Genomic DNA, 26,444 nt, shown 5'->3' with positions numbered 1-26,444 from the left:
CTAAATTCCCGATTCCAGACTAAATTCCCGATTCCAGACTAAATTCCCGACTCCAGACTAAATTCCCGATTCCAGACTAAATTCCCGATTCCAGACTAAATTCCCGATTCCTGACTAAATTCCCGATTCCTGACTAAATTCCCGATTCCAAACTAACTTCCCGATTCCAAACTAAATTCCCGATTCCAAACTAAATTCCCGATTCCAGACTAAATTCCCGATTCCAGACTAAATTCCCGATTCCTGGTCAAATTCCCGATTCCAAACTAAATTCCCGATTCCAAACTAAATTCCCGATTCCAAACTAAATTCCCGATTCCAAACTAAATTCCCGATTCCAAACTAAATTCCCGATTCCAGACTAAATTCCCGATTCCAGACTAAATTCCCGATTCCAGACTAAATTCCCGATTCCTGACTAAATTCCCGATTCCATACTAAATTCCCGATTCCAAACTAAATTCCCGATTCCAAACTAAATTCCCGATTCCAAACTAAATTCCCGATTCCAAACTAAATTCCCGATTCCAAACTAAATTCCCGATTCCAAACTAAATTCCCGATTCCAAACTAAATTCCCGATTCCAAACTAAATTCCCGATTCCAAACTAAATTCCCGATTCCAAACAAAATTCCCGATTCCAAACAAAATTACCGATTCCAAACTAAATTCCCGATTCCAAACTAAATTCCCGATTCCAAACTAAATTCCCGATTCCAAACTAAATTCCCGATTCAAAAACTAAATACCCGATTCCAGACTAAATTCCCGATTCCAGACTAAATTCCCGATTCCAGACTAAATTCCCGATTCCAGACTAAATTCCCGATTCCAGACTAAATTCCCGATTCCTGACTAAATTCCCGATTCCTGACTAAATTCCCGATTCCTGACTAAATTCCCGATTTCTGACTAAATTCCCGATTCCAGACTAAATTCCCGATTCCAGACTAAATTCCCGATTCCAGACTAAATTCCCGATTCCAGACTAAATTCCCGATTCCAAACTAAATTCCCGATTCCAAACTAAATTCCCGATTCCAAACTAAATTCCCGATTCCATACTAAATTCCCGATTCTAAACTAAATTCCCGATTCCAAACAAAATTACCGATTCAAAACTAAATTCCCGATTCCAGACTAAATTCCCGATTCCAGACTAAATTCCCGATTCCAGACTAAATTCCCGATTCCAGACTAAATTCCCGATTCCAGACTAAATTCCCGATTCCTGACTAAATTCCCGATTCCTGACTAAATTCCCGATTCAAAACTAAATTCCCGATTCCAAACTAAATTCCCGATTCCAAACTAAATTCCCGATTCCAAACTAAATTCCCGATTCCAGACTAAATTCCCGATTCCTGACTAAATTCCCGATTCCTGACTAAATTCCCGATTCCTGACTAAATTCCCGATTCCTGACTAAATTCCCGATTCCTGACTAAATTCCCGATTCCTGACTAAATTCCCGATTCCTGACTAAATTCCCGGTCCAAACTAAATTCCCGATTCCAAACTAAATTCCCGATTCCAGACTAAATTCCCGATTCCTGACTAAATTCCCGATTCCAAACTAAATTCCCGATTCCAAACTAAATTCCCGATTCCAAACTAAATTCCCGATTCCAGACTAAATTCCCGATTCCAGACTAAATTCCCGATTCCAAACTAAATTCCCGATTCCTGACTAAATTCCCGATTCCTGACTAAATTCCCGATTCCAAACTAAATTCCCGATTCCAAACTAAATTCCCGATTCCAAACTAAATTCCCGATTCCAAACTAAATTCCCGATTCCAAACTAAATTCCCGATTCCAAACTAAATTCCCGATTCCAAACTAAATTCCCGATTCCAAACTAAATTCCCGATTCCATACTAAATTCCCGATTCTAAACTAAATTCCCGATTCCAAACAAAATTACCGATTCAAAACTAAATTCCCGATTCCAGACTAAATTCCCGATTCCAGACTAAATTCCCGATTCCAGACTAAATTCCCGATTCCAGACTAAATTCCCGATTCCAGACTAAATTCCCGATTCCTGACTAAATTCCCGATTCCTGACTAAATTCCCGATTCAAAACTAAATTCCCGATTCCAAACTAAATTCCCGATTCCAAACTAAATTCCCGATTCCAAACTAAATTCCCGATTCCAAACTAAATTCCCGATTCCAAACTAAATTCCCGATTCCAGACTAAATTCCCGATTCCTGACTAAATTCCCGATTCCTGACTAAATTCCCGATTCCTGACTAAATTCCCGATTCCTGACTAAATTCCCGATTCCTGACTAAATTCCCGATTCCTGACTAAATTCCCGATTCCTGACTAAATTCCCGATTCCTGACTAAATTCCCGGTCCAAACTAAATTCCCGATTCCAAACTAAATTCCCGATTCCAGACTAAATTCCCGATTCCTGACTAAATTCCCGATTCCAAACTAAATTCCCGATTCCAAACTAAATTCCCGATTCCAGACTAAATTCCCGATTCCAGACTAAATTCCCGATTCCAAACTAAATTCCCGATTCCTGACTAAATTCCCGATTCCTGACTAAATTCCCGATTCCAAACTAAATTCCCGATTCCAAACTAAATTCCCGATTCCAAACTAAATTCCCGATTCCAAACTAAATTCCCGATTCCAAACTAAATTCCCGATTCCAGACTAAATTCCCGATTCCAGACTAAATTCCCGATTCCTGACTAAATTCCCGATTCCAAACTAAATTCCCGATTCCAAACTAAATTCCCGATTCCAAACTAAATTCCCGATTCCAAACTAAATTCCCGATTCCAAACTAAATTCCCGATTCCAAACTAAATTCCCGATTCCAAACTAAATTCCCGATTCCAAACTAAATTCCCGATTCCAAACTAAATTCCCGATTCCAAACTAAATTCCCGATTCCAAACTAAATTCCCGATTCCAAACTAAATTCCCGATTCCACACTAAATTCCCGATTCCTGACTAAATTCCCGGTTCCTGACTAAATTCCCGATTCCAAACTAAATTCCCGATTCCAAACTAAATTCCCGATTCCAAACTAAATTCCCGATTCCAAACTAAATTCCCGATTCCAAACTAAATTCCCGATTCCAAACTAAATTCCCGATTCCTGACTAAATTCCCGATTCCTGACTAAATTCCCGATTCCTGACTAAATTCCCGATTCCTGACTAAATTCCCGATTCCTGACTAAATTCCCGATTCCTGACTAAATTCCCGATTCCTGACTAAATTCCCGATTCCTGACTAAATTCCCGATTCCTGACTAAATTCCCGATTCCTGACTAAATTCCCGATTCCTGACTAAATTCCCGATTCCTGACTAAATTCCCGATTCCTGACTAAATTCCCGATTCCTGACTAAATTCCCGGTCCAGACTAAATTCCCGATTCCTGACTAAATTCCCGATTCCTGACTAAATTCCCGATTCCTGACTAAATTCCCGATTCCTGACTAAATTCCCGATTCCTGACTAAATTCCCGATTCCTGACTAAATTCCCGATTCCTGACTAAATTCCCGATTCCTGACTAAATTCCCGATTCCTGACTAAATTCCCGATTCCTGACTAAATTCCCGATTCCAAACTAAATTCCCGATTCCAGACTAAATTCCCGATTCCTGACTAAATTCCCGATTCCTGACTAAATTCCCGATTCCAAACTAAATTCCCGATTCCAAACTAAATTCCCGATTCCAAACTAAATTCCCGATTCCTGACTAAATTCCCGATTCCTGACTAAATTCCCGATTCCAGACTAAATTCCCGATTCCAAACAAAATTACCGATTCAAAACTAAATTCCCGATTCCAAACTAAATTCCCGATTCCAAACTAAATTCCCGATTCCAAACTAAATTCCCGATTCCATACTAAATTCCCGATTCCAAACTAAATTCCCGATTCCATACTAAATTCCCGATTCCTGACTAAATTCCCGATTCCAAACTAAATTCCCGATTCCAAACTAAATTCCCGATTCCAAACTAAATTCCCGATTCCAAACTAAATTCCCGATTCCAAACTAAATTCCCGATTCCAAACTAAATTCCCGATTCCAAACAAAATTACCGATTCAAAACTAAATTCCCGATTCAAAACTAAATTCCCGATTCAAAACTAAATTCCCGATTCCAAACTAAATTCCCGATTCCAAACTAAATACCCGATTCCATACTAAATTCCCGATTCCAAACTAAATTCCCGATTCCATACTAAATTCCCGATTCCTGACTAAATTCCCGATTCCAAACTAAATTCCCGATTCCAAACTAAATTCCCGATTCCAAACTAAATTCCCGATTCCAAACTAAATTCCCGATTCCAAACTAAATTCCCGATTCCAAACTAAATTCCCGATTCCAAACTAAATTCCCGATTCCAGACTAAATTCCCGATTCCTGACTAAATTCCCGATTCCTGACTAAATTCCCGATTCAAAACTAAATTCCCGATTCCAAACTAAATTCCCGATTCCAAACTAAATTCCCGATTCCAAACTAAATTCCCGATTCCAAACTAAATTCCCGATTCCAAACTAAATTCCCGATTCCAAACTAAATTCCCGATTCCAAACTAAATTCCCGATTCCAAACAAAATTACCGATTCAAAACTAAATTCCCGATTCAAAACTAAATTCCCGATTCAAAACTAAATTCCCGATTCAAAACTAAATTCCCGATTCCAAACTAAATTCCCGATTCCAAACTAAATACCCGATTCCATACTAAATTCCCGATTCCAAACTAAATTCCCGATTCCATACTAAATTCACGATTCCTGACTAAATTCCCGATTCCAAACTAAATTCCCGATTCCAAACTAAATTCCCGATTCCAAACTAAATTCCCGATTCAAAACTAAATTCCCGATTCCAAACTAAATTCCCGATTCCAGACTAAATTCCCGATTCCAGACTAAATTCCCGATTCCTGACTAAATTCCCGATTCCTGACTAAATTCCCGATTCCAAACTAAATTCCCGATTCCAAACTAAATTCCCGATTCCAAACTAAATTCCCGATTCCAAACTAAATTCCCGATTCCAAACTAAATTCCCGATTCCAAACTAAATTCCCGATTCCAAACTAAATTCCCGATTCCAAACTAAATTCCCGATTCCAAACTAAATTCCCGATTCCAGACTAAATTCCCGATTCCTGACTAAATTCCCGATTCCTGACTAAATTCCCGATTCAAAACTAAATTCCCGATTCCAAACTAAATTCCCGATTCCAAACTAAATTCCCGATTCCAAACTAACTTCCCGATTCCAAACTAAATTCCCGATTCCAAACTAAATTCCCGATTCCAAACTAAATTCCCGATTCCAAACTAAATTCCCGATTCCAAACTAAATTCCCGACTCCAAACTAAATTCCCGATTCCAAACTAAATTCCCGATTCCAAACTAAATTCCCGATTCCAAACTAAATTCCCGATTCCAAACTAAATTCCCGATTCCAAACTAAATTCCCGATTCCAAACTAAATTCCCGATTCCAAACTAAATTCCCGATTCCAGACTAAATTCCCGATTCCTGACTAAATTCCCGGTTCCTGACTAAATTCCCGGTTCCTGACTAAATTCCCGATTCCAAACTAAATTCCCGATTCCAAACTAAATTCCCGATTCCAAACTAAATTCCCGATTCCATACTAAATTGCCGATTCCTGGTAAAATTCCCGATTCCTGGTAAAATTCCAGATTCCAAACTAAATTCCCGATTCCAAACTAAATTCCCGATTCCAAACTAAATTCCCGATTCCATACTAAATTCCCGATTCCAGACTAAATTCCCGATTCCTGGAAAAATTCCAGATTCCTGGTAAAATTCCAGATTCCAAACTAAATTCCTGATTCCAAACTAAATTCCCGATTCCAAACTAAATTCCCGATTCCAAACTAAATTCCCGATTCCAAACTAAATTCCCGATTCCAAACTAAATTCCCGATTCCAAACTAAATTCCCGATTCCAAACTAAGTTCCCGATTCCAAACTAAATTCCCGATTCCAAACTAAATTCCCGATTCCAGACTAAATTCCCGATTCCAGACTAAATTCCCGATGCCTGACTAAATTCCCGATTCCTGACTAAATTCCCGATTCCAAACTAAATTCCCGATTCCAAACTAAATTCCCGATTCCAAACTAAATTCCCGATTCCAAACTAAATTCCCGATTCCAAACTAAATTCCCGATTCCAAACTAAATTCCCGATTCCAAACTAAATTCCCGATTCCAAACTAAATTCCCGATTCCAAACTAAATTCCCGATTCCAAACTAAATTCCCGATTCCAAACTAAATTCCCGATTCCAAACTAAATTCCCGATTCCAAACTAAATTCCCGATTCCAAACTAAATTCCCGATTCCAAACTAAATTCCCGATTCCAAACTAAATTCCCGATTCCAAACTAAATTCCCGTTTCCAAACTAAATTCCCGATTCCAAACTAAATTCCCGATTCCAAACAAAATTCCCGATTCCAAACAAAATTCCCGATTCCAAACTAAATTCCCGATTCCAAACTAAATTCCCGATTCCAAACTAAATTCCCGATTCCAAACTAAATTCCCGATTCCATACTAAATTCCCGATTCCAGACTAAATTCCCGATTCCTGGTAAAATTCCCGATTCCTGGTAAAATTCCAGATTCCAAACTAAATTCCTGATTCCAAACTAAATTCCCGATTCCAAACTAAATTCCCGATTCCAAACTAAATTCCCGATTCCAAACTAAATTCCCGATTCCAAACTAAATTCCCGATTCCTGACTAAATTCCCGATTCCTGACTAAATTCCCGATTCCTGACTAAATTCCCGATTCCAAACTAAATTCCCGATTCCAAACTAAATTCCCGATTCCAAACTAAATTCCCGATTCCAAACTAAATTCCCGATTCCAAACTAAATTCCCGATTCCAAACTAAATTCCCGATTCCAAACTAAATTCCCGATTCCAAACTAAATTCCCGATTCCAAACTAAATTCCCGATTCCAAACTAAATTCCCGATTCCAAACTAAATTCCCGATTCCAAACTAAATTCCCGATTCCAAACTAAATTCCCGATTCCAAACAAAATTCCCGATTCCAAACTAAATTCCCGATTCAAAACTAAATTCCCGATTCCAAACTAAATTCCCGATTCCATACTAAATTCCCGATTCCTGACTAAATTCCCGATTCAAAACTAAATTCCCGATTCCAAACTAAATTCCCGATTCCAAACTAAATTCCCGATTCCAAACTAAATTCCCGATTCCAAACTAAATTCCCGATTCCAAACTAAATTCCCGATTCCAAACTAAATTCCCGATTCCAAACTAAATTCCCGATTCCTGGTCAAATTCCCGATTCCAAACTAAATTCCCGATTCCAAACTAAATTCCCGATTCCAAACTAAATTCCCGATTCAAAACTAAATTCCCGATTCCAGACTAAATTCCCGATTCCTGACTAAATTCCCGATTCCAGACTAAATTCCCGATTCCAGACTAAATTCCCGATTCCAAACTAAATTCCCGATTCCAAACTAAATTCCCGATTCCAAACTAAATTCCCGATTCCAAACTAAATTCCCGATTCCAAACTAAATTCCCGATTCCAAACTAAATTCCCGATTCCAAACTAAATTCCCGATTCCAAACTAAATTCCCGATTCCAAACTAAATTCCCGATTCCAAACTAAATTCCCGATTCCAAACTAAATTCCCGATTCCAAACTAAATTCCCGATTCCAAACTAAATTCCCGATTCCAAACTAAATTCCCGATTCCAGACTAAATTCCCGATTCCAGACTAAATTCCCGATTCCAGACTAAATTCCCGATGCCTGACTAAATTCCCGATTCCTGACTAAATTCCCGATTCCAAACTAAATTCCCGATTCCAAACTAAATTCCCGATTCCAAACTAAATTCCCGATTCCAAACTAAATTCCCGATTCCAAACTAAATTCCCGATTCCAAACTAAATTCCCGATTCCAAACTAAATTCCCGATTCCAAACTAAATACCCGATTCAAAACTAAATTCCCGATTCCAAACTAAATTCCCGATTCCATACTAAATTCCCGATTCCTGACTAAATTCCCGATTCAAAACTAAATTCCCGATTCCAAACTAAATTCCCGATTCCAAACTAAATTCCCGATTCCAAACTAAATTCCCGATTCCAAACTAAATTCCCGATTCCAAACTAAATTCCCGATTCCAAACTAAATTCCCGATTCCTGGTCAAATTCCCGATTCCAAACTAAATTCCCGATTCCAAACTAAATTCCCGATTCCAAACTAAATTCCCGATTCAAAACTAAATTCCCGATTCCAGACTAAATTCCCGATTCCTGACTAAATTCCCGATTCCAGACTAAATTCCCGATTCCAGACTAAATTCCCGATTCCAAACTAAATTCCCGATTCCAAACTAAATTCCCGATTCCAAACTAAATTCCCGATTCCAAACTAAATTCCCGATTCCAAACTAAATTCCCGATTCCAAACTAAATTCCCGATTCCAAACTAAATTCCCGATTCCTGACTAAATTCCCGATTCCAAACTAAATTCCCGATTCCAAACTAAATTCCCGATTCCAAACTAAATTCTTGATTCCAAACTAAATTCCCGATTCCAAACTAAATTCCCGATTCCAAACTAAATTCCCGATTCCAGACTAAATTCCCGATTCCAGACTAAATTCCCGATGCCTGACTAAATTCCCGATTCCTGACTAAATTCCCGATTCCAAACTAAATTCCCGATTCCAAACTAAATTCCCGATTCCAAACTAAATTCCCGATTCCAAACTAAATTCCCGATTCCAAACTAAATTCCCGATTCCAGACTAAATTCCCGATTCCAGACTAAATTCCCGATTCCTGACTAAATTCCCGATGCCTGACTAAATTCCCGATTCCTGACTAAATTCCCGATTCCAAACTAAATTCCCGATTCCAAACTAAATTCCCGATTCCAAACTAAATTCCCGATTCCAAACTAAATTCCCGATTCCAAACTAAATTCCCGATTCCAAACTAAATTCCCGATTCCAAACTAAATTCCCGATTCCAAACTAAATTCCCGATTCCAAACTAAATTCCCGATTCCAAACTAAATTCCCGATTCCAAACTAAATTCCCGATTCCAAACTAAATTCCCGATTCCAAACTAAATTCCCGATTCCAAACTAAATTCCCGATTCCAAACTAAATTCCCGATTCCAAACTAAATTCCCGATTCCAAACTAAATTCCCGTTTCCAAACTAAATTCCCGATTCCAAACTAAATTCCCGATTCCAAACAAAATTCCCGATTCCAAACAAAATTCCCGATTCAAAACTAAATTCCCGATTCCAAACTAAATTCCCGATTCCAAACTAAATTCCCGATTCCATACTAAATTCCCGATTCCAAACTAAATTCCCGATTCCATACTAAATTCCCGATTCCAGACTAAATTCCCGATTCCTGGTAAAATTCCCGATTCCTGGTAAAATTCCAGATTCCAAACTAAATTCCCGATTCCAAACTAAATTCCCGATTCCAAACTAAATTCCCGATTCCAAACTAAATTCCCGATTCCAAACTAAATTCCCGATTCCAAACTAAATTCCCGATTCCAAACTAAATTCCCGATTCCAAACTAAATTCCCGATTCCAGACTAAATTCCCGATTCCAGACTAAATTCCCGATTCCTGACTAAATTCCCGATGCCTGACTAAATTCCCGATTCCTGACTAAATTCCCGATTCCAAACTAAATTCCCGATTCCAAACTAAATTCCCGATTCCAAACTAAATTCCCGATTCCAAACTAAATTCCCGATTCCAAACTAAATTCCCGATTCCAAACTAAATTCCCGATTCCAAACTAAATTCCCGATTCCAAACTAAATTCCCGATTCCAAACTAAATTCCCGATTCCAAACTAAATTCCCGATTCCAAACTAAATTCCCGATTCCAAACTAAATTCCCGATTCCAAACTAAATTCCCGATTCCAAACTAAATTCCCGATTCCAAACTAAATTCCCGATTCCAAACTAAATTCCCGATTCCAAACTAAATTCCCGATTCCAAACTAAATTCCCGTTTCCAAACTAAATTCCCGATTCCAAACTAAATTCCCGATTCCAAACAAAATTCCCGATTCCAAACAAAATTCCCGATTCAAAACTAAATTCCCGATTCCAAACTAAATTCCCGATTCCAAACTAAATTCCCGATTCCATACTAAATTCCCGATTCCAAACTAAATTCCCGATTCCATACTAAATTCCCGATTCCAGACTAAATTCCCGATTCCTGGTAAAATTCCCGATTCCTGGTAAAATTCCAGATTCCAAACTAAATTCCCGATTCCAAACTAAATTCCCGATTCCAAACTAAATTCCCGATTCCAAACTAAATTCCCGATTCCAAACTAAATTCCCGATTCCAAACTAAATTCCCGATTCCAAACTAAATTCCCGATTCCTGACTAAATTCCCGATTCCTGACTAAATTCCCGATTCCTGACTAAATTCCCGATTCCAAACTAAATTCCCGATTCCAAACTAAATTCCCGATTCCAAACTAAATTCCCGATTCCAAACTAAATTCCCGATTCCAAACTAAATTCCCGATTCCAAACTAAATTCCCGATTCCAAACTAAATTCCAGATTCCAAACTAAATTCCCGATTCCAAACTAAATTCCCGATTCCAAACTAAATTCTTGATTCCAAACAAAATTCCCGATTCCAAACTAAATTCCCGATTCCAAACTAAATTCCCGATTCCAAACTAAATTCCCGATTCCATACTAAATTCCCGATTCCTGACTAAATTCCCGATTCCAAACTAAATTCCCGATTCCAAACTAAATTCCCGATTCCAAACTAAATTCCCGATTCCAAACTAAATTCCCGATTCCAAACTAAATTCCCGATTCCTGGTCAAATTCCCGATTCCAAACTAAATTCCCGATTCCAAACTAAATTCCCGATTCCAAACTAAATTCCCGATTCCAAACTAAATTCCCGATTCCAAACTAAATTCCCGATTCCAAACTAAATTCCCGATTCCAAACAAAATTCCCGATTCCAAACTAAATTCCCGATTCCAAACTAAATTCCCGATTCCAAACTAAATTCCCGATTCCATACTAAATTCCCGATTCCTGACTAAATTCCCGATTCAAAACTAAATTCCCGATTCCAAACTAAATTCCCGATTCCAAACTAAATTCCCGATTCCAAACTAAATTCCCGATTCCAAACTAAATTCCCGATTCCAAACTAAATTCCCGATTCCAAACTAAATTCCCGATTCCAGACTAAATTCCCGATTCCTGGTAAAATTCCCGATTCCTGGTAAAATTCCAGATTCCAAACTAAATTCCCGATTCCAAACTAAATTCCCGATTCCAAACTAAATTCCCGATTCCAAACTAAATTCCCGATTCCAAACTAAATTCCCGATTCCAAACTAAATTCCCGATTCCAAACTAAATTCCCGATTCCAAACTAAATTCCCGATTCCTGACTAAATTCCCGATTCCTGACTAAATTCCCGATTCCTGACTAAATTCCCGATTCCAAACTAAATTCCCGATTCCAAACTAAATTCCCGATTCCAAACTAAATTCCCGATTCCAAACTAAATTCCCGATTCCAAACTAAATTCCCGATTCCAAACTAAATTCCCGATTCCAAACTAAATTCCCGATTCCAAACTAAATTCCCGATTCCAAACTAAATTCCCGATTCCAAACTAAATTCCCGATTCCAAACAAAATTCCCGATTCCAAACTAAATTCCCGATTCCAAACTAAATTCCCGATTCCAAACTAAATTCCCGATTCCATACTAAATTCCCGATTCCTGACTAAATTCCCGATTCCAAACTAAATTCCCGATTCCAAACTAAATTCCCGATTCCAAACTAAATTCCCGATTCCAAACTAAATTCCCGATTCCAAACTAAATTCCCGATTCCAAACTAAATTCCCGATTCCTGGTCAAATTCCCGATTCCAAACTAAATTCCCGATTCCAAACTAAATTCCCGATTCCAAACTAAATTCCCGATTCCAAACTAAATTCCCGATTCCAAACTAAATTCCCGATTCCAAACAAAATTCCCGATTCCAAACTAAATTCCCGATTCCAAACTAAATTCCCGATTCCAAACTAAATTCCCGATTCCATACTAAATTCCCGATTCCTGACTAAATTCCCGATTCAAAACTAAATTCCCGATTCCAAACTAAATTCCCGATTCCAAACTAAATTCCCGATTCCAAACTAAATTCCCGATTCCAAACTAAATTCCCGATTCCAAACTAAATTCCCGATTCCTGGTAAAATTCCCGATTCCTGGTAAAATTCCAGATTCCAAACTAAATTCCCGATTCCAAACTAAATTCCCGATTCCAAACTAAATTCCCGATTCCAAACTAAATTCCCGATTCCAAACTAAATTCCCGATTCCTGACTAAATTCCCGATTCCTGACTAAATTCCCGATTCCAAACTAAATTCCCGATTCCAAACTAAATTCCCGATTCCAAACTAAATTCCCGATTCCAAACTAAATTCCCGATTCCAAACTAAATTCCCGATTCCAAACTAAATTCCCGATTCAAAACTAAATTCCCGATTCCAAACTAAATTCCCGATTCCAAACTAAATTCCCGATTCCAAACTAAATTCCCGATTCCAAACTAAATTCCCGATTCCAAACTAAATTCCCGATTCCAAACTAAATTCCCGATTCCAAACTAAATTCCCGATTCCAAACTAAATTCCCGATTCCAAACTAAATTCCCGATTCCAAACTAAATTCCCGATTCAAAACTAAATTCCCGATTCAAAACTAAATTCCCGATTCAAAACTAAATTCCCGATTCCAAACTAAATTCCCGATTCAAAACTAAATTCCCGATTCAAAACTAAATTCCCGATTCCTGACTAAATTCCCGATTCCTGACTAAATTCCCGATTCCAAACTAAATTCCCGATTCCAAACTAAATTCCCGATTCCAAACTAAATTCCCGATTCCAAACTAAATTCCCGATTCCAAACTAAATTCCCGATTCCAAACTAAATTCCCGATTCCAAACTAAATTCCCGATTCCAAACTAAATTCCCGATTCCAAACTAAATTCCCGTTTCCAAACTAAATTCCCGATTCCAAACTAAATTCCCGATTCCAAACTAAATTCCCGATTCCAAACAAAATTCCCGATTCCAAACTAAATTCCCGATTCCAAACTAAATTCCCGATTCCAAACTAAATTCCCGATTCCATACTAAATTCCCGATTCCTGACTAAATTCCCGATTCAAAACTAAATTCCCGATTCCAAACTAAATTCCCGATTCCAAACTAAATTCCCGATTCCAAACTAAATTCCCGATTCCAAACTAAATTCCCGATTCCTGGTCAAATTCCCGATTCCAAACTAAATTCCCGATTCCAAACTAAATTCCCGATTCCAAACTAAATTCCCGATTCCAAACTAAATTCCCGATTCCAGACTAAATTCCCGATTCCTGACTAAATTCCCGATTCCAAACTAAATTCCCGATTCCAAACTAAATTCCCGATTCCAAACTAAATTCCCGATTCCAAACTAAATTCCCGATTCCAAACTAAATTCCCGATTCCAAACTAAATTCCCGATTCCAAACTAAATTCCCGATTCCAAACTAAATTCCCGATTCCAAACTAAATTCCCGATTCCAAACTAAATTCCCGATTCCAAACTAAATTCCCGATTCCAAACTAAATTCCCGATTCCAAACAAAATTCCCGATTCCAAACTAAATTCCCGATTCCAAACTAAATTCCCGATTCCAAACTAAATTCCCGATTCCATACTAAATTCCCGATTCCTGACTAAATTCCCGATTCAAAACTAAATTCCCGATTCCAAACTAAATTCCCGATTCCAAACTAAATTCCCGATTCCAAACTAAATTCCCGATTCCAAACTAAATTCCCGATTCCAAACTAAATTCCCGATTCCAAACTAAATTCCCGATTCCTGGTCAAATTCCCGATTCCAAACTAAATTCCCGATTCCAAACTAAATTCCCGATTCCAAACTAAATTCCCGATTCCAAACTAAATTCCCGATTCCAAACTAAATTCCCGATTCCAAACTAAATTCCAGATTCCAAACTAAATTCCAGATTCCAAACTAAATTCCAGATTCCAAACTAAATTCCCGATTCCAAACTAAATTCCCGATTCCAAACTAAATTCCCGATTCCAAACTAAATTCCCGTTTCCAAACTAAATTCCCGATTCCAAACTAAATTCCCGATTCCAAACTAAATTCCCGATTCCAAACAAAATTCCCGATTCAAAACTAAATTCCCGATTCCAAACTAAATTCCCGATTCCAAACTAAATTCCCGATTCCAAACTAAATTCCCGATTCCAAACTAAATTCCCGATTCCAAACTAAATTCCCGATTCCAGACTAAATTCCCGATTCCTGGTAAAATTCCCGATTCCTGGTAAAATTCCAGATTCCAAACTAAATTCCCGATTCCAAACTAAATTCCCGATTCCAAACTAAATTCCCGATTCCAAACTAAATTCCCGATTCCAAACTAAATTCCCGATTCCTGACTAAATTCCCGATTCCAAACTAAATTCCCGATTCCAAACTAAATTCCCGATTCCTGACTAAATTCCCGATTCCTGACTAAATTCCCGATTCCAAACTAAATTCCCGATTCCAAACTAAATTCCCGATTCCAAACTAAATTCCCGATTCAAAACTAAATTCCCGATTCAAAACTAAATTCCCGATTCAAAACTAAATTCCCGATTCAAAACTAAATTCCCGATTCAAAACTAAATTCCCGATTCCAAACTAAATTCCCGATTCCAAACTAAATTCCCGATTCCAAACTAAATTCCCGATTCCAAACTAAATTCCCGATTCCAAACTAAATTCCCGATTCAAAACTAAATTCCCGATTCAAAACTAAATTCCCGATTCCAAACTAAATTCCCGATTCCAAACTAAATTCCCGATTCAAAACTAAATTCCCGATTCAAAACTAAATTCCCGATTCCAAACTAAATTCCCGATTCCAAACAAAATTCCCGATTCAAAACTAAATTCCCGATTCCAAACTAAATTCCCGATTCCAAACTAAATTCCCGATTCCAAACTAAATTCCCGATTCCTGGTCAAATTCCCGATTCCAAACTAAATTCCCGATTCCAAACTAAATTCCCGATTCCAAACTAAATTCCCGATTCCAAACTAAATTCCCGATTCCAAACTAAATTCCCGATTCCAAACTAAATTCCAGATTCCAAACTAAATTCCAGATTCCAAACTAAATTCCAGATTCCAAACTAAATTCCCGATTCCTGACTAAATTCCCGATTCCTGACTAAATTCCCGATTCCTGACTAAATTCCCGATTCCAAACTAAATTCCAGATTCCAAACTAAATTCCAGATTCCAGACTAAATTCCCGATTCCTGACTAAATTCCCGATTCCTGACTAAATTCCCGATTCCAAACTAAATTCCCGATTCCAAACTAAATTCCCGATTCCAAACTAAATTCCCGATTCCAAACTAAATTCCCGATTCCAAACTAAATTCCCGATTCCAAACTAAATTCCCGATTCCAAACAAAATTCCCGATTCAAAACTAAATTCCCGATTCCAAACTAAATTCCCGATTCCAAACTAAATTCCCGATTCCAAACTAAATTCCCGATTCCAAACTAAATTCCCGATTCCAGACTAAATTCCCGATTCCTGGTAAAATTCCCGATTCCTGGTAAAATTCCAGATTCCAAACTAAATTCCCGATTCCAAACTAAATTCCCGATTCCAAACTAAATTCCCGATTCCAAACTAAATTCCCGATTCCAAACTAAATTCCCGATTCCTGACTAAATTCCCGATTCCAAACTAAATTCCCGATTCCAAACTAAATTCCCGATTCCTGACTAAATTCCCGATTCCTGACTAAATTCCCGATTCCAAACTAAATTCCCGATTCCAAACTAAATTCCCGATTCAAAACTAAATTCCCGATTCCAAACTAAATTCCCGATTCCAAACTAAATTCCCGATTCAAAACTAAATTCCCGATTCAAAACTAAATTCCCGATTCCAAACTAAATTCCCGATTCCAAACTAAATTCCCGATTCCAAACTAAATTCCCGATTCCAAACTAAATTCCCGATTCCAAACTAAATTCCCGATTCCAAACTAAATTCCCGATTCAAAACTAAATTCCCGATTCAAAACTAAATTCCCGATTCCAAACTAAATTCCCGATTCAAAACTAAATTCCCGATTCAAAACTAAATTCCCGATTCCAAACTAAATTCCCGATTCCAAACTAAATTCCCGATTCCATACTAAATTCCCGATTCCAGACTAAATTCCCGATTCCATACTAAATTCCCGATTCCAGACTAAATTCCCGATTCCTGGTAAAATTCCCGATTCCTGGTAAAATTCCAGATTCCAAACTAAATTCCCGATTCCAAACTAAATTCCCGATTCCAAACTAAATTCCCGATTCCAAACTAAATTCCCGATTCCAAACTAAATTCCCGATTCCTGACTAAATTCCCGATTCCTGACTAAATTCCCGATTCCTGACTAAATTCCCGATTCCTGACTAAATTCCCAATTCCAAACTAAATTCCCGATTCCAAACTAAATTCCCGATTCCAAACTAAATTCCCGATTCCAAACTAAATTCCCGATTCCAAACTAAATTCCCGATTCCAAACTAAATTCCCGATTCCAAACTAAATTCCCGATTCCAAACTAAATTCCCGATTCCAAACTAAATTCCCGATTCCAAACTAAATTCCCGATTCCAAACTAAATTCCCGTTTCCAAACTAAATTCCCGATTCCAAACTAAATTCCCGATTCCAAACTAAATTCCCGATTCCAAACAAAATTCCCGATTCCAAACTAAATTCCCGATTCCAAACTAAATTCCCGATTCCAAACTAAATTCCCGATTCCATACTAAATTCCCGATTCCTGACTAAATTCCCGATTCAAAACTAAATTCCCGATTCCAAACTAAATTCCCGATTCCAAACTAAATTCCCGATTCCAAACTAAATTCCCGATTCCAAACTAAATTCCCGATTCCAAACTAAATTCCCGATTCCTGGTCAAATTCCCGATTCCTGGTCAAATTCCCGATTCCAAACTAAATTCCCGATTCCAAACTAAATTCCCGATTCCAAACTAAATTCCCGATTCCAAACTAAATTCCCGATTCCAGACTAAATTCCCGATTCCTGACTAAATTCCCGATTCCAAACTAAATTCCCGATTCCAAACTAAATTCCCGATTCCAAACTAAATTCCCGATTCCAAACTAAATTCCCGATTCCAAACTAAATTCCCGATTCCAAACTAAATTCCCGATTCCAAACTAAATTCCCGATTCCAAACTAAATTCCCGATTCCAAACTAAATTCCCGATTCCAAACTAAATTCCCGATTCCAAACTAAATTCCCGATTCCAAACTAAATTCCCGATTCCAAACTAAATTCCCGATTCCAAACTAAATTCCCGATTCCAAACTAAATTCCCGATTCCAAACTAAATTCCCGATTCCAAACTAAATTCCCGATTCCAAACTAAATTCCCGATTCCAAACTAAATTCCCGATTCCAAACTAAATTCCCGATTCCAAACTAAATTCCCGTTTCCAAACTAAATTCCCGATTCCAAACTAAATTCCCGATTCCAAACTAAATTCCCGATTCCAAACTAAATTCCCGATTCCAAACAAAATTCCCGATTCAAAACTAAATTCCCGATTCCAAACTAAATTCCCGATTCCAAACTAAATTCCCGATTCCAAACTAAATTCCCGATTCCAAACTAAATTCCCGATTCCATACTAAATTCCCGATTCCAAACTAAATTCCCGATTCCATACTAAATTCCCGATTCCAGACTAAATTCCCGATTCCTGGTAAAATTCCCGATTCCTGGTAAAATTCCCGATTCCAAACTAAATTCCCGATTCCAAACTAAATTCCCGATTCCAGACTAAATTCCCGATTCCAGACTAAATTCCCGATTCCAGACTAAATTCCCGATTCCTGACTAAATTCCCGATTCCTGACTAAATTCCCGATTCCTGACTAAATTCCCGATTCCAAACTAAATTCCCGATTCCAAACTAAATTCCCGATTCCAAACTAAATTCCCGATTCCAAACTAAATTCCCGATTCCAAACTAAATTCCCGATTCCAAACTAAATTCCCGATTCCAAACTAAATTCCCGATTCCAAACTAAATTCCCGATTCCAAACTAAATTCCCGATTCTAAACTAAATTCCCGATTCCAAACTAAATTCCCGATTCCAAACTAAATTCCCGATTCCAAACTAAATTCCCGATTCCAAACTAAATTCCCGCTTCCAAACTAAATTCCCGATTCCAAACTAAATTCCCGATTCCAAACTAAATTCCCGATTCCAAACTAAATTCCCGATTCCAAACTAAATTCCCGATTCCAAACTAAATTCCCGATTCCAAACTAAATTCCCGTTTCCAAACTAAATTCCCGATTCCAAACTAAATTCCCGATTCCAAACTAAATTCCCGATTCCAAACAAAAATCCCGATTCAAAACTAAATTCCCGATTCCAAACTAAATTCCCGATTCCAAACTAAATTCCCGATTCCAAACTAAATTCCCGATTCCAAACTAAATTCCCGATTCCATACTAAATTCCCGATTCCAAACTAAATTCCCGATTCCATACTAAATTCCCGATTCCAGACTAAATTCCCGATTCCTGACTAAATTCCCGATTCCAAACTAAATTCCCGATTCCAAACTAAATTCCCGATTCCAAACTAAATTCCCGATTCCAAACTAAATTCCCGATTCCAAACTAAATTCCCGATTCCAAACTAAATTCCCGATTCCAAACTAAATTCCCGATTCCAAACTAAATTCCCGATTCCAAACTAAATTCCCGATTCCAAACTAAATTCCAAATTCCAAACTAAATTCCCGATTCCAAACTAAATTGCCGATTCCAAACTAAATTCCCGATTCCAAACTAAATTCCCGATTCCAAACTAAATTCCCGATTCCAAACTAAATTCCCGTTTCCAAACTAAATTCCCGAATCCAAACTAAATTCCCGATTCCAAACTAAATTCCCGATTCCAAACTAAATTCCCGATTCCAAACAAAATTCCCGATTCCAAACTAAATTCCCGATTCCAAACTAAATTCCCGATTCCAAACTAAATTCCCGATTCCATACTAAATTCCCGATTCCTGACTAAATTCCCGATTCCAAACTAAATTCCCGATTCCAAACTAAATTCCCGATTCCAAACTAAATTCCCGATTCCAAACAAAATTCCCGATTCCAAACTAAATTCCCGATTCCAAACTAAATTCCCGATTCCAGACTAAATTCCCGATTCCTGACTAAATTCCCGATTCCTGACTAAATTCCCGATTCCAAATTAATTCCCGATTCCAAACTAAATTCCCGATTCCAAACTAAATTCCCGATTCCAAACTAAATTCCCGATTCCAAACTAAATTCCCGATTCCAAACTAAATTCCCGATTCCAGACTAAATTCCCGATTCCAGACTAAATTCCCGATTCCAGACTAAATTCCCGATTCCAGACTAAATTCCCGATTCCTGACTAAATTCCCGATTCCTGACTAAATTCCCGATTCCAAACTAAATTCCCGATTCCAAACTAACTTCCCGATTCCAAACTAACTTCCCGATTCCAAACTAAATTCCCGATTCCAAACTAAATTCCCGATTCCAGACTAAATTCCCGATTCCAGACTAAATTCCCGATTCCAGACTAAATTCCCGATTCCAGACTAAATTCCCGATTCCTGACTAAATTCCCGATTCCTGACTAAATTCCCGCTTCCTGACTAAATTCCCGATTCCAGACTAAATTCCCGATTCCAGACAAAATTCCCGATTCCAGACTAAATTCCCGATTCCAGACTAAATTCCCGATTCCAGACTAAATTCCCGATTTCAAACTAAATTCCCGATTCCAAACTAACTTCCCGATTCCAAACTAAATTCCCGATTCCAAACTAAATTCCCGATTCCAGACTAAATTCCCGATTCCTGACTAAATTCCCGATTCCTGACTAAATTCCCGATTCCAAACTAAATTCCCGATTCCAAACTAAATTCCCGATTCCAAACTAAATTCCCGATTCCAAACTAAATTCCCGATTCCAAACTAAATTCCCGATTCCAAACTAAATTCCCGATTCCAAACTAAATTCCCGATTCCAAACTAAATTCCCGTTTCCAAACAAAATTCCCGATTCCAAACAAAATTCCCGATTCCAAACTAAATTCCCGATTCCAAACTAAATTCCCGATTCCATACTAAATTCCCGATTCCTGACTAAATTCCCGATTCCAAACTAAATTCCCGATTCCAAACTAAATTCCCGATTCCAAACTAAATTCCCGATTCCAAACTAAATTCCCGATTCCAAACTAAATTCCCGATTCCAAACTAAATTCCCGATTCCAAACTAAATTCCCGATTCCTGGTCAAATTCCCGATTCCAAACTAAATTCCCGATTCCAAACTAAATTCCCGATTCCAAACTAAATTCCCGATTCCAAACTAAATTCCCGATTCCAAACTAAATTCCCGATTCCAAACTAAATTCCCGATTCCAGACTAAATTCCCGATTCCTGACTAAATTCCCGATTCCAGACTAAATTCCCGATTCCTGACTAAATTCCCGATTCCAAACTAAATTCCCGATTCCAAACTAAATTCCCGATTCCAAACTAAATTCCCGATTCCAAACTAAATTCCCGATTCCAAACTAAATTCCCGATTCCAAACTAAATTCCCGATTCCAAACTAAATTCCCGATTCCAAACTAAATTCCCGATTCCAAACTAAATTCCCGATTCCAAACTAAATTCCCGATTCCAAACTAAATTCCCGATTCCAAACTAAATTCCCGATTCCAAACTAAATTCCCGTTTCCAAACTAAATTCCCGATTCCAAACTAAATTCCCGATTCCAAACAAAATTCCCGATTCCAAACTAAATTCCTGATTCCAAACTAAATTCCCGATTCCAAACTAAATTCCCGATTCCATACTAAATTCCCGATTCCTGACTAAATTCCCGATTCAAAACTAAATTCCCGATTCCAAACTAAATTCCCGATTCCAAACTAAATTCCCGATTCCAAACTAAATTCCCGATTCCAGACTAAATTCCCGATTCCAGACTAAATTCCCGATTCCTGACTAAATTCCCGATTCCTGACTAAATTCCCGATTCCAAACTAAATTCCCGATTCCAAACTAAATTCCCGATTCCAAACTAAATTCCCGATTCCTGACTAAATTCCCAATTCCAAACTAAATTCCCGATTCCAAACTAAATTCCCGATTCCAAACTAAATTCCCGATTCCAAACTAAATTCCCGATTCCAAACTAAATTCCCGATTCCAAACTAAATTCCCGATTCCAAACTAAATTCCCGATTCCTGACTAAATTCCCGATTCCAAACTAAATTCCCGATTCCTGACTAAATTCCCGATTCCAGACTAAATTCCCGATTCCTGACTAAATTCCCGATTCCAAACTAAATTCCTGATTCCAAACTAAATTCCTGATTCCAAACTAAATTCCTGATTCCAAACTAAATTCCCGATTCCAAACTAAATTCCCGATTCCAAACTAAATTCCCGATTCCAAACTAAATTACCAATTCCGATTCTTTGTAGATCTCTAAACATTTAACGCTAAAATTGTTATTTTTTCCCCCGATTACCGTAAGAACACATCTTAAATGTGCCGATATTTTCTCAAACGAAAAACACACTTGTGTGTGTGTGGGGGGGGGGGGGTGATCAAGTGATTTTAGTCATACTGGAAGTTTAAATCAATAAATATTAATATTTTATTTACTACAAACAGTGGAAGATGTTTCTTAAACCAAAATCAAACAAAAAAGATAATTTAAGGAATCGGTTTTGGAATCGGGAAATAGGCTCAAATTTTTCCGATTCCGATCCCCATAAAGCTCCGATTTTTCCGATTCTAATTAATCGTCCCAACACTAAAATATATATATAGAGAGAGAGAGAGAGAGAGAACTATTTTAAAGAAATATACAGAAATAAAACAATGAATTACCGAAGCAGATGCAGAAAATTCTGCATAATGTACGTACTTGTTACAGAACGAAGATAACATATTCCAAAAATCACATAATTTTATCAAGTAGTTTATTTTTTATTAAAAAAAAAAATCAAATTTTACAACCAAGCGAGTTGTATTGTTTTCGTCGGGTATGATTAAATCTGATGAAATAAACAAGGGGAGATAACTCAGTGTTGAGGTCAAAAATCAGCCTTATGTTCAATAGTTTACTAGTAAAATTACTAAAAATTGCAAATTTTGATTTTCTTTACTTTTAATTCCCACTATAAGATGACAATATGAATTAACACCAAAATATCGATTTGTATTTCGACTGATAGCATATTCACTCGTATTTTTATTTCATATAAAAAGAAATGACTTTGTTGCCAGGTTCACACCTTCATTCGTTGCGTCAGCTCTGGAAAATCTTTGCATTCCTTGTCGAAAAACAAATTTGTTTTAAATTTATAATTTACTGATTTTAATTCGAAAATAAAAAATAAATGTTTAAATTTCAACAGTATTCCTCGTGGTTAACAATGGACGAATGGATTTGGTCCTTGCTAATGAAGTCAGAAATTGCTTCGTTGCCGGGTTCGAATCTATCGACCGGTGTTAATCATGACACCCTCCACTGATGATTCCCGAAAGGATGAAACACTACTGTCTGTAAATAACTATGTCAGCCCCTTTAAGAAACTCGTTTCTTATCGTTGAGGATTTTACAGTTGAAATAAAGTCGGTCAATTTAGCTCTTATGCGCAGATCATCATATAATGATTAGATCACTCTGACTGACGTTAAACAGCATTTAAAAATAAATGTTTAAATTTCAACAATATTTCTCACGGTTAACGATGGACGAATGGATTTGGTCCTTGCTAAGGAAGCCAGAGATGGCTTTGTGGTTGGGTTCGAATCGGTCGACTGGTGTTAATCGTGACACTCTGCACTAATGATTTCCAAAAGGATGAAACACTAGTGTCTGTAGGTATTTAATAATTATTATAGTCAATAATTTATATATATATATATATATATATATGAGAGAGACGACCTATTTGAAAGAAATAGTGACATCCTGCACTGTTGATTCCCAAAAGGATGAAACACTAATGTCTGTAGGTATTTAATAAATTTATCTATAGGGCAGACGTGTCTCAGAATGGCGACTTAGAATTAACCACGCAAGTAAAGATATTCACTTTCCATTCTTCTGCGATCGACACTGGAAAGTGAATCTATAAATATAAAAGCGAAAATGTATGTATGGATGTATATATGGATGTATGTATGGATGTATGTGTGTATGTATGTATGTGTGTGTGTATGTGTGTATGTATGTATGTGTGTGTGTCTGTGTATGTATGTGTGTATGTATGTATGTATGTATGTATGTATGTGTGTGTATGTATGTGTGTATGTGTGTATGTATGTATGTATGTATGTATGTATGTGTGTATGTATGTATGTATGTATGTGTGTATGTATGTACGTGTGTATGTATGTACGTGTGTGTGTATGTATGTATGTATGTGTGTATGGATGTATGTATGTATGTGTGTATGGATGTATGTATGTGTGTTCACTTTTTCTGTGTGTCTACAAAAGGCTTTTTTCAGAGAAGCGGTCGGTCGGTTCACAACTTTTTAAAACTTTTTATATCACATATAAATCGTAATATCTCACAGTTAACAACGAAGCTCGCCTGTCTATTTAATTTGCTCGATTTCGGGAAGATAAATATTCAATATTTGTCGCTCGCCGCATGTGGGTTAGTCTTTTTCCTATAACATCTTGGGGACGAGGAAAAAAGCGTTCAGCAGTAAATGAAATCCCGCAGTCAAAACTTGACCTCATTAACTCATTAAAACGAGCACCTGCTAAATCCAACTAATTAAATAAATTCAGACGTGTTTCCGTAAGCATGTCGCCGTGGGGCAATGGTTAACGTCGCACGTTTTTTTGTTTTTTTTTTCACAACTTTGCCTCAACGGTTCGGGTTCGATCCTCATACTTACTTTTTTTTTTAACACCCCCAAACACCCGGGCAACGCCGGGTACCCCTCGCTAGTAGTAAATAATTTATATATATATATATATATATATATATATATATGAGAGAGACGACCTATTTGAAAGAAATCGTGATACCCTGCACTGATGATTCCCAAAAGGATGAAACACTAATGTCTGTAGGTATTTAATAATTATTATAATAATTTATATACATATATAACTACTTAATTTACTCACATAAAATTAATATACGAAAATATAAATTTATGCGTAAACTTTAAGTATTTACTTCAAAAGTGCTCAATATGTAGGTAGAGCTAGTTAGTATATATATATATATATATATATATATATATACATGATAGAGAGGACCTATTTGAAAGAAATATGCAGAAATAAAGCAATAAATTACCGAATGCATCTGCCTGACTTGTTCTGTCTGACGAAAGAGGCCCATCATTCTTGTAAGCATTCAAAACAGCACGCATCTCATCTGTGGTCGCCAGATCCAAAGGAGTACTTCCAGATGCAGTTTTCATTGTTAGCAATTTGGACCCTAAAAAAAAAAATAAAAATAAAATAAATAAAATAGAAAAAATTTTAAAACATAAAAAATAAAATAATATTAAAAATAATCTTTTAAAAATAAAATAAAAAATAAAATAAAAAACATTTTTTTTTAATAAATAAAATTAAAAAAAAAATAAAATAAATAAATAAATAAAATAAAATAGAAAAAAAATTTTTAAAACATAAAAAATAAAATTTAAAAAAATAAAAAAATTTTTTAAATAAAATAAAAAAATAAAATAAATTTTTTTTAAAATAAAAATTTTTTTTTTAAAATAGAAAATAAAAATAATACAATGATCAATAATATCAGTGCTTATTCAGATTGGCACTTTATGACAGCAATTAAAAGTAAAGAAAATACAGAAAAGTCCATATGATGTATATACTCAGAGAACGAACACGTCATATTCCAAAAATCATGTAATTTGATCAAGTAGTTTATTTTTTATTAAAGAAAATAAAATTTTACAACTAAGCGAGTTGTAGTGTTTTCGTCAGGCATGATTAAATCCGATGAAATAAACAAGGGGAGATAACTCAAAGTTTCAAGGTAAAAAATCAGCCTTATGTTCAATAGTTTACTAGTAAAATTACTAACAATCGCAAATTTTGATTTTCTTACACGACTTTTGGAATATGTATTTATTTTTTTACTTTTAATTGCACACCATAAGATAATAATTTGAATAAACACGAAAATATGAATTTTTATTTCAACTGGTATTGACTGAGTATACGTATTTGTATTTCAGTTTTTTAAGTATGTCCAAGGATGAAGTACTGCTGCCATATCTGGGCGGGAGCTGCTAAAAACAGCCTATCCTGCCTTGACAGAGTATAAAATAGACTTCGTAGTCTAGTGGGGGGGGCCTATTCTCTTCCCTGCAACCTCTCTCCCACAGAAGAGACATTGCAAGCCTGTCTATGTTATTTCTATGGCAAGTGCTCGTCCGAGCTCCAATCCCTGGTCCCCCCTCGCCAATCTTTCACGAAAAACACCCGTCTAGCTGAAACCGCTGTCAGTATTTTCCTCACTCCTTACCTGTGCCTAAATCAAAAGGTAGATTCCATGAACAAAGCTTCTTTCTTAGAAGTGCACACCCGTGGAACTCTCTTCCATTTACCTGTTTCCCACCTGACTACAACTTGGATGTCTTCAAGTCCAACATAAACAAATTCCTGATAAATCGTCCCCTTAAGTAATCCACTTTATCAAATCTCCATTACTAACGATTACTACGATATTATCCCATTGATTACTGTACACGCAATAACCCTTATCCCCGAGTGGCTTCTGGGCCTTGATAAGTGATGACTTCCATGTAAAAAAAAAAAAAAAAACGTTGCGGTTATAAACAAACAAAAGAAAGAAAGAAAAATCCGAGTCTGCATTCAAAGTCTCTTGTTGCCACATGTCCATCTAGCCTGGCCCGCGTTTCTCCTACCACCGTCCACTTTCTTCAACACACACTTTGCTTCTCCTTTTCTTTCTAATGTTGCAACGATCAGTTTCATTATTAATAATATCGGTGCTTATTCAGAATGGCACTTATGGCAGCAATTAAAAGAAAATACAGAAAAGTCTGTATGACGTACGTTGCTCATTAATGAAC

General features: G+C 36.9%; 1 protein-coding gene across 2 annotated transcripts in view; it reads right to left on the bottom strand.

The window, feature by feature from the left end:
• LOC145269130 (uncharacterized) overlaps positions 1-26,444 on the bottom strand; it is a 267,872-nt gene that overhangs the window by 35,445 nt on the left and 205,983 nt on the right. For both annotated transcript variants that reach the window (XM_080124733.1, XM_080124734.1), the window contains exon 19: positions 24,671-24,814. In XM_080124733.1, the coding sequence (XP_079980859.1) occupies positions 24,671-24,814 (144 nt within the window). The remainder of the gene's footprint in view (positions 1-24,670; positions 24,815-26,444) is intronic.

Source organism: Euprymna scolopes, chromosome 45 (assembly GCF_053919585.1).
Source record: "Euprymna scolopes isolate OS-2025 chromosome 45, ASM5391958v1, whole genome shotgun sequence".
NCBI classification, from domain to species: domain Eukaryota; kingdom Metazoa; phylum Mollusca; class Cephalopoda; order Sepiida; family Sepiolidae; genus Euprymna; species Euprymna scolopes.
Note: the sequence above shows the minus strand (reverse complement) of the source record. Positions and strands in the feature narration are given on the sequence as shown.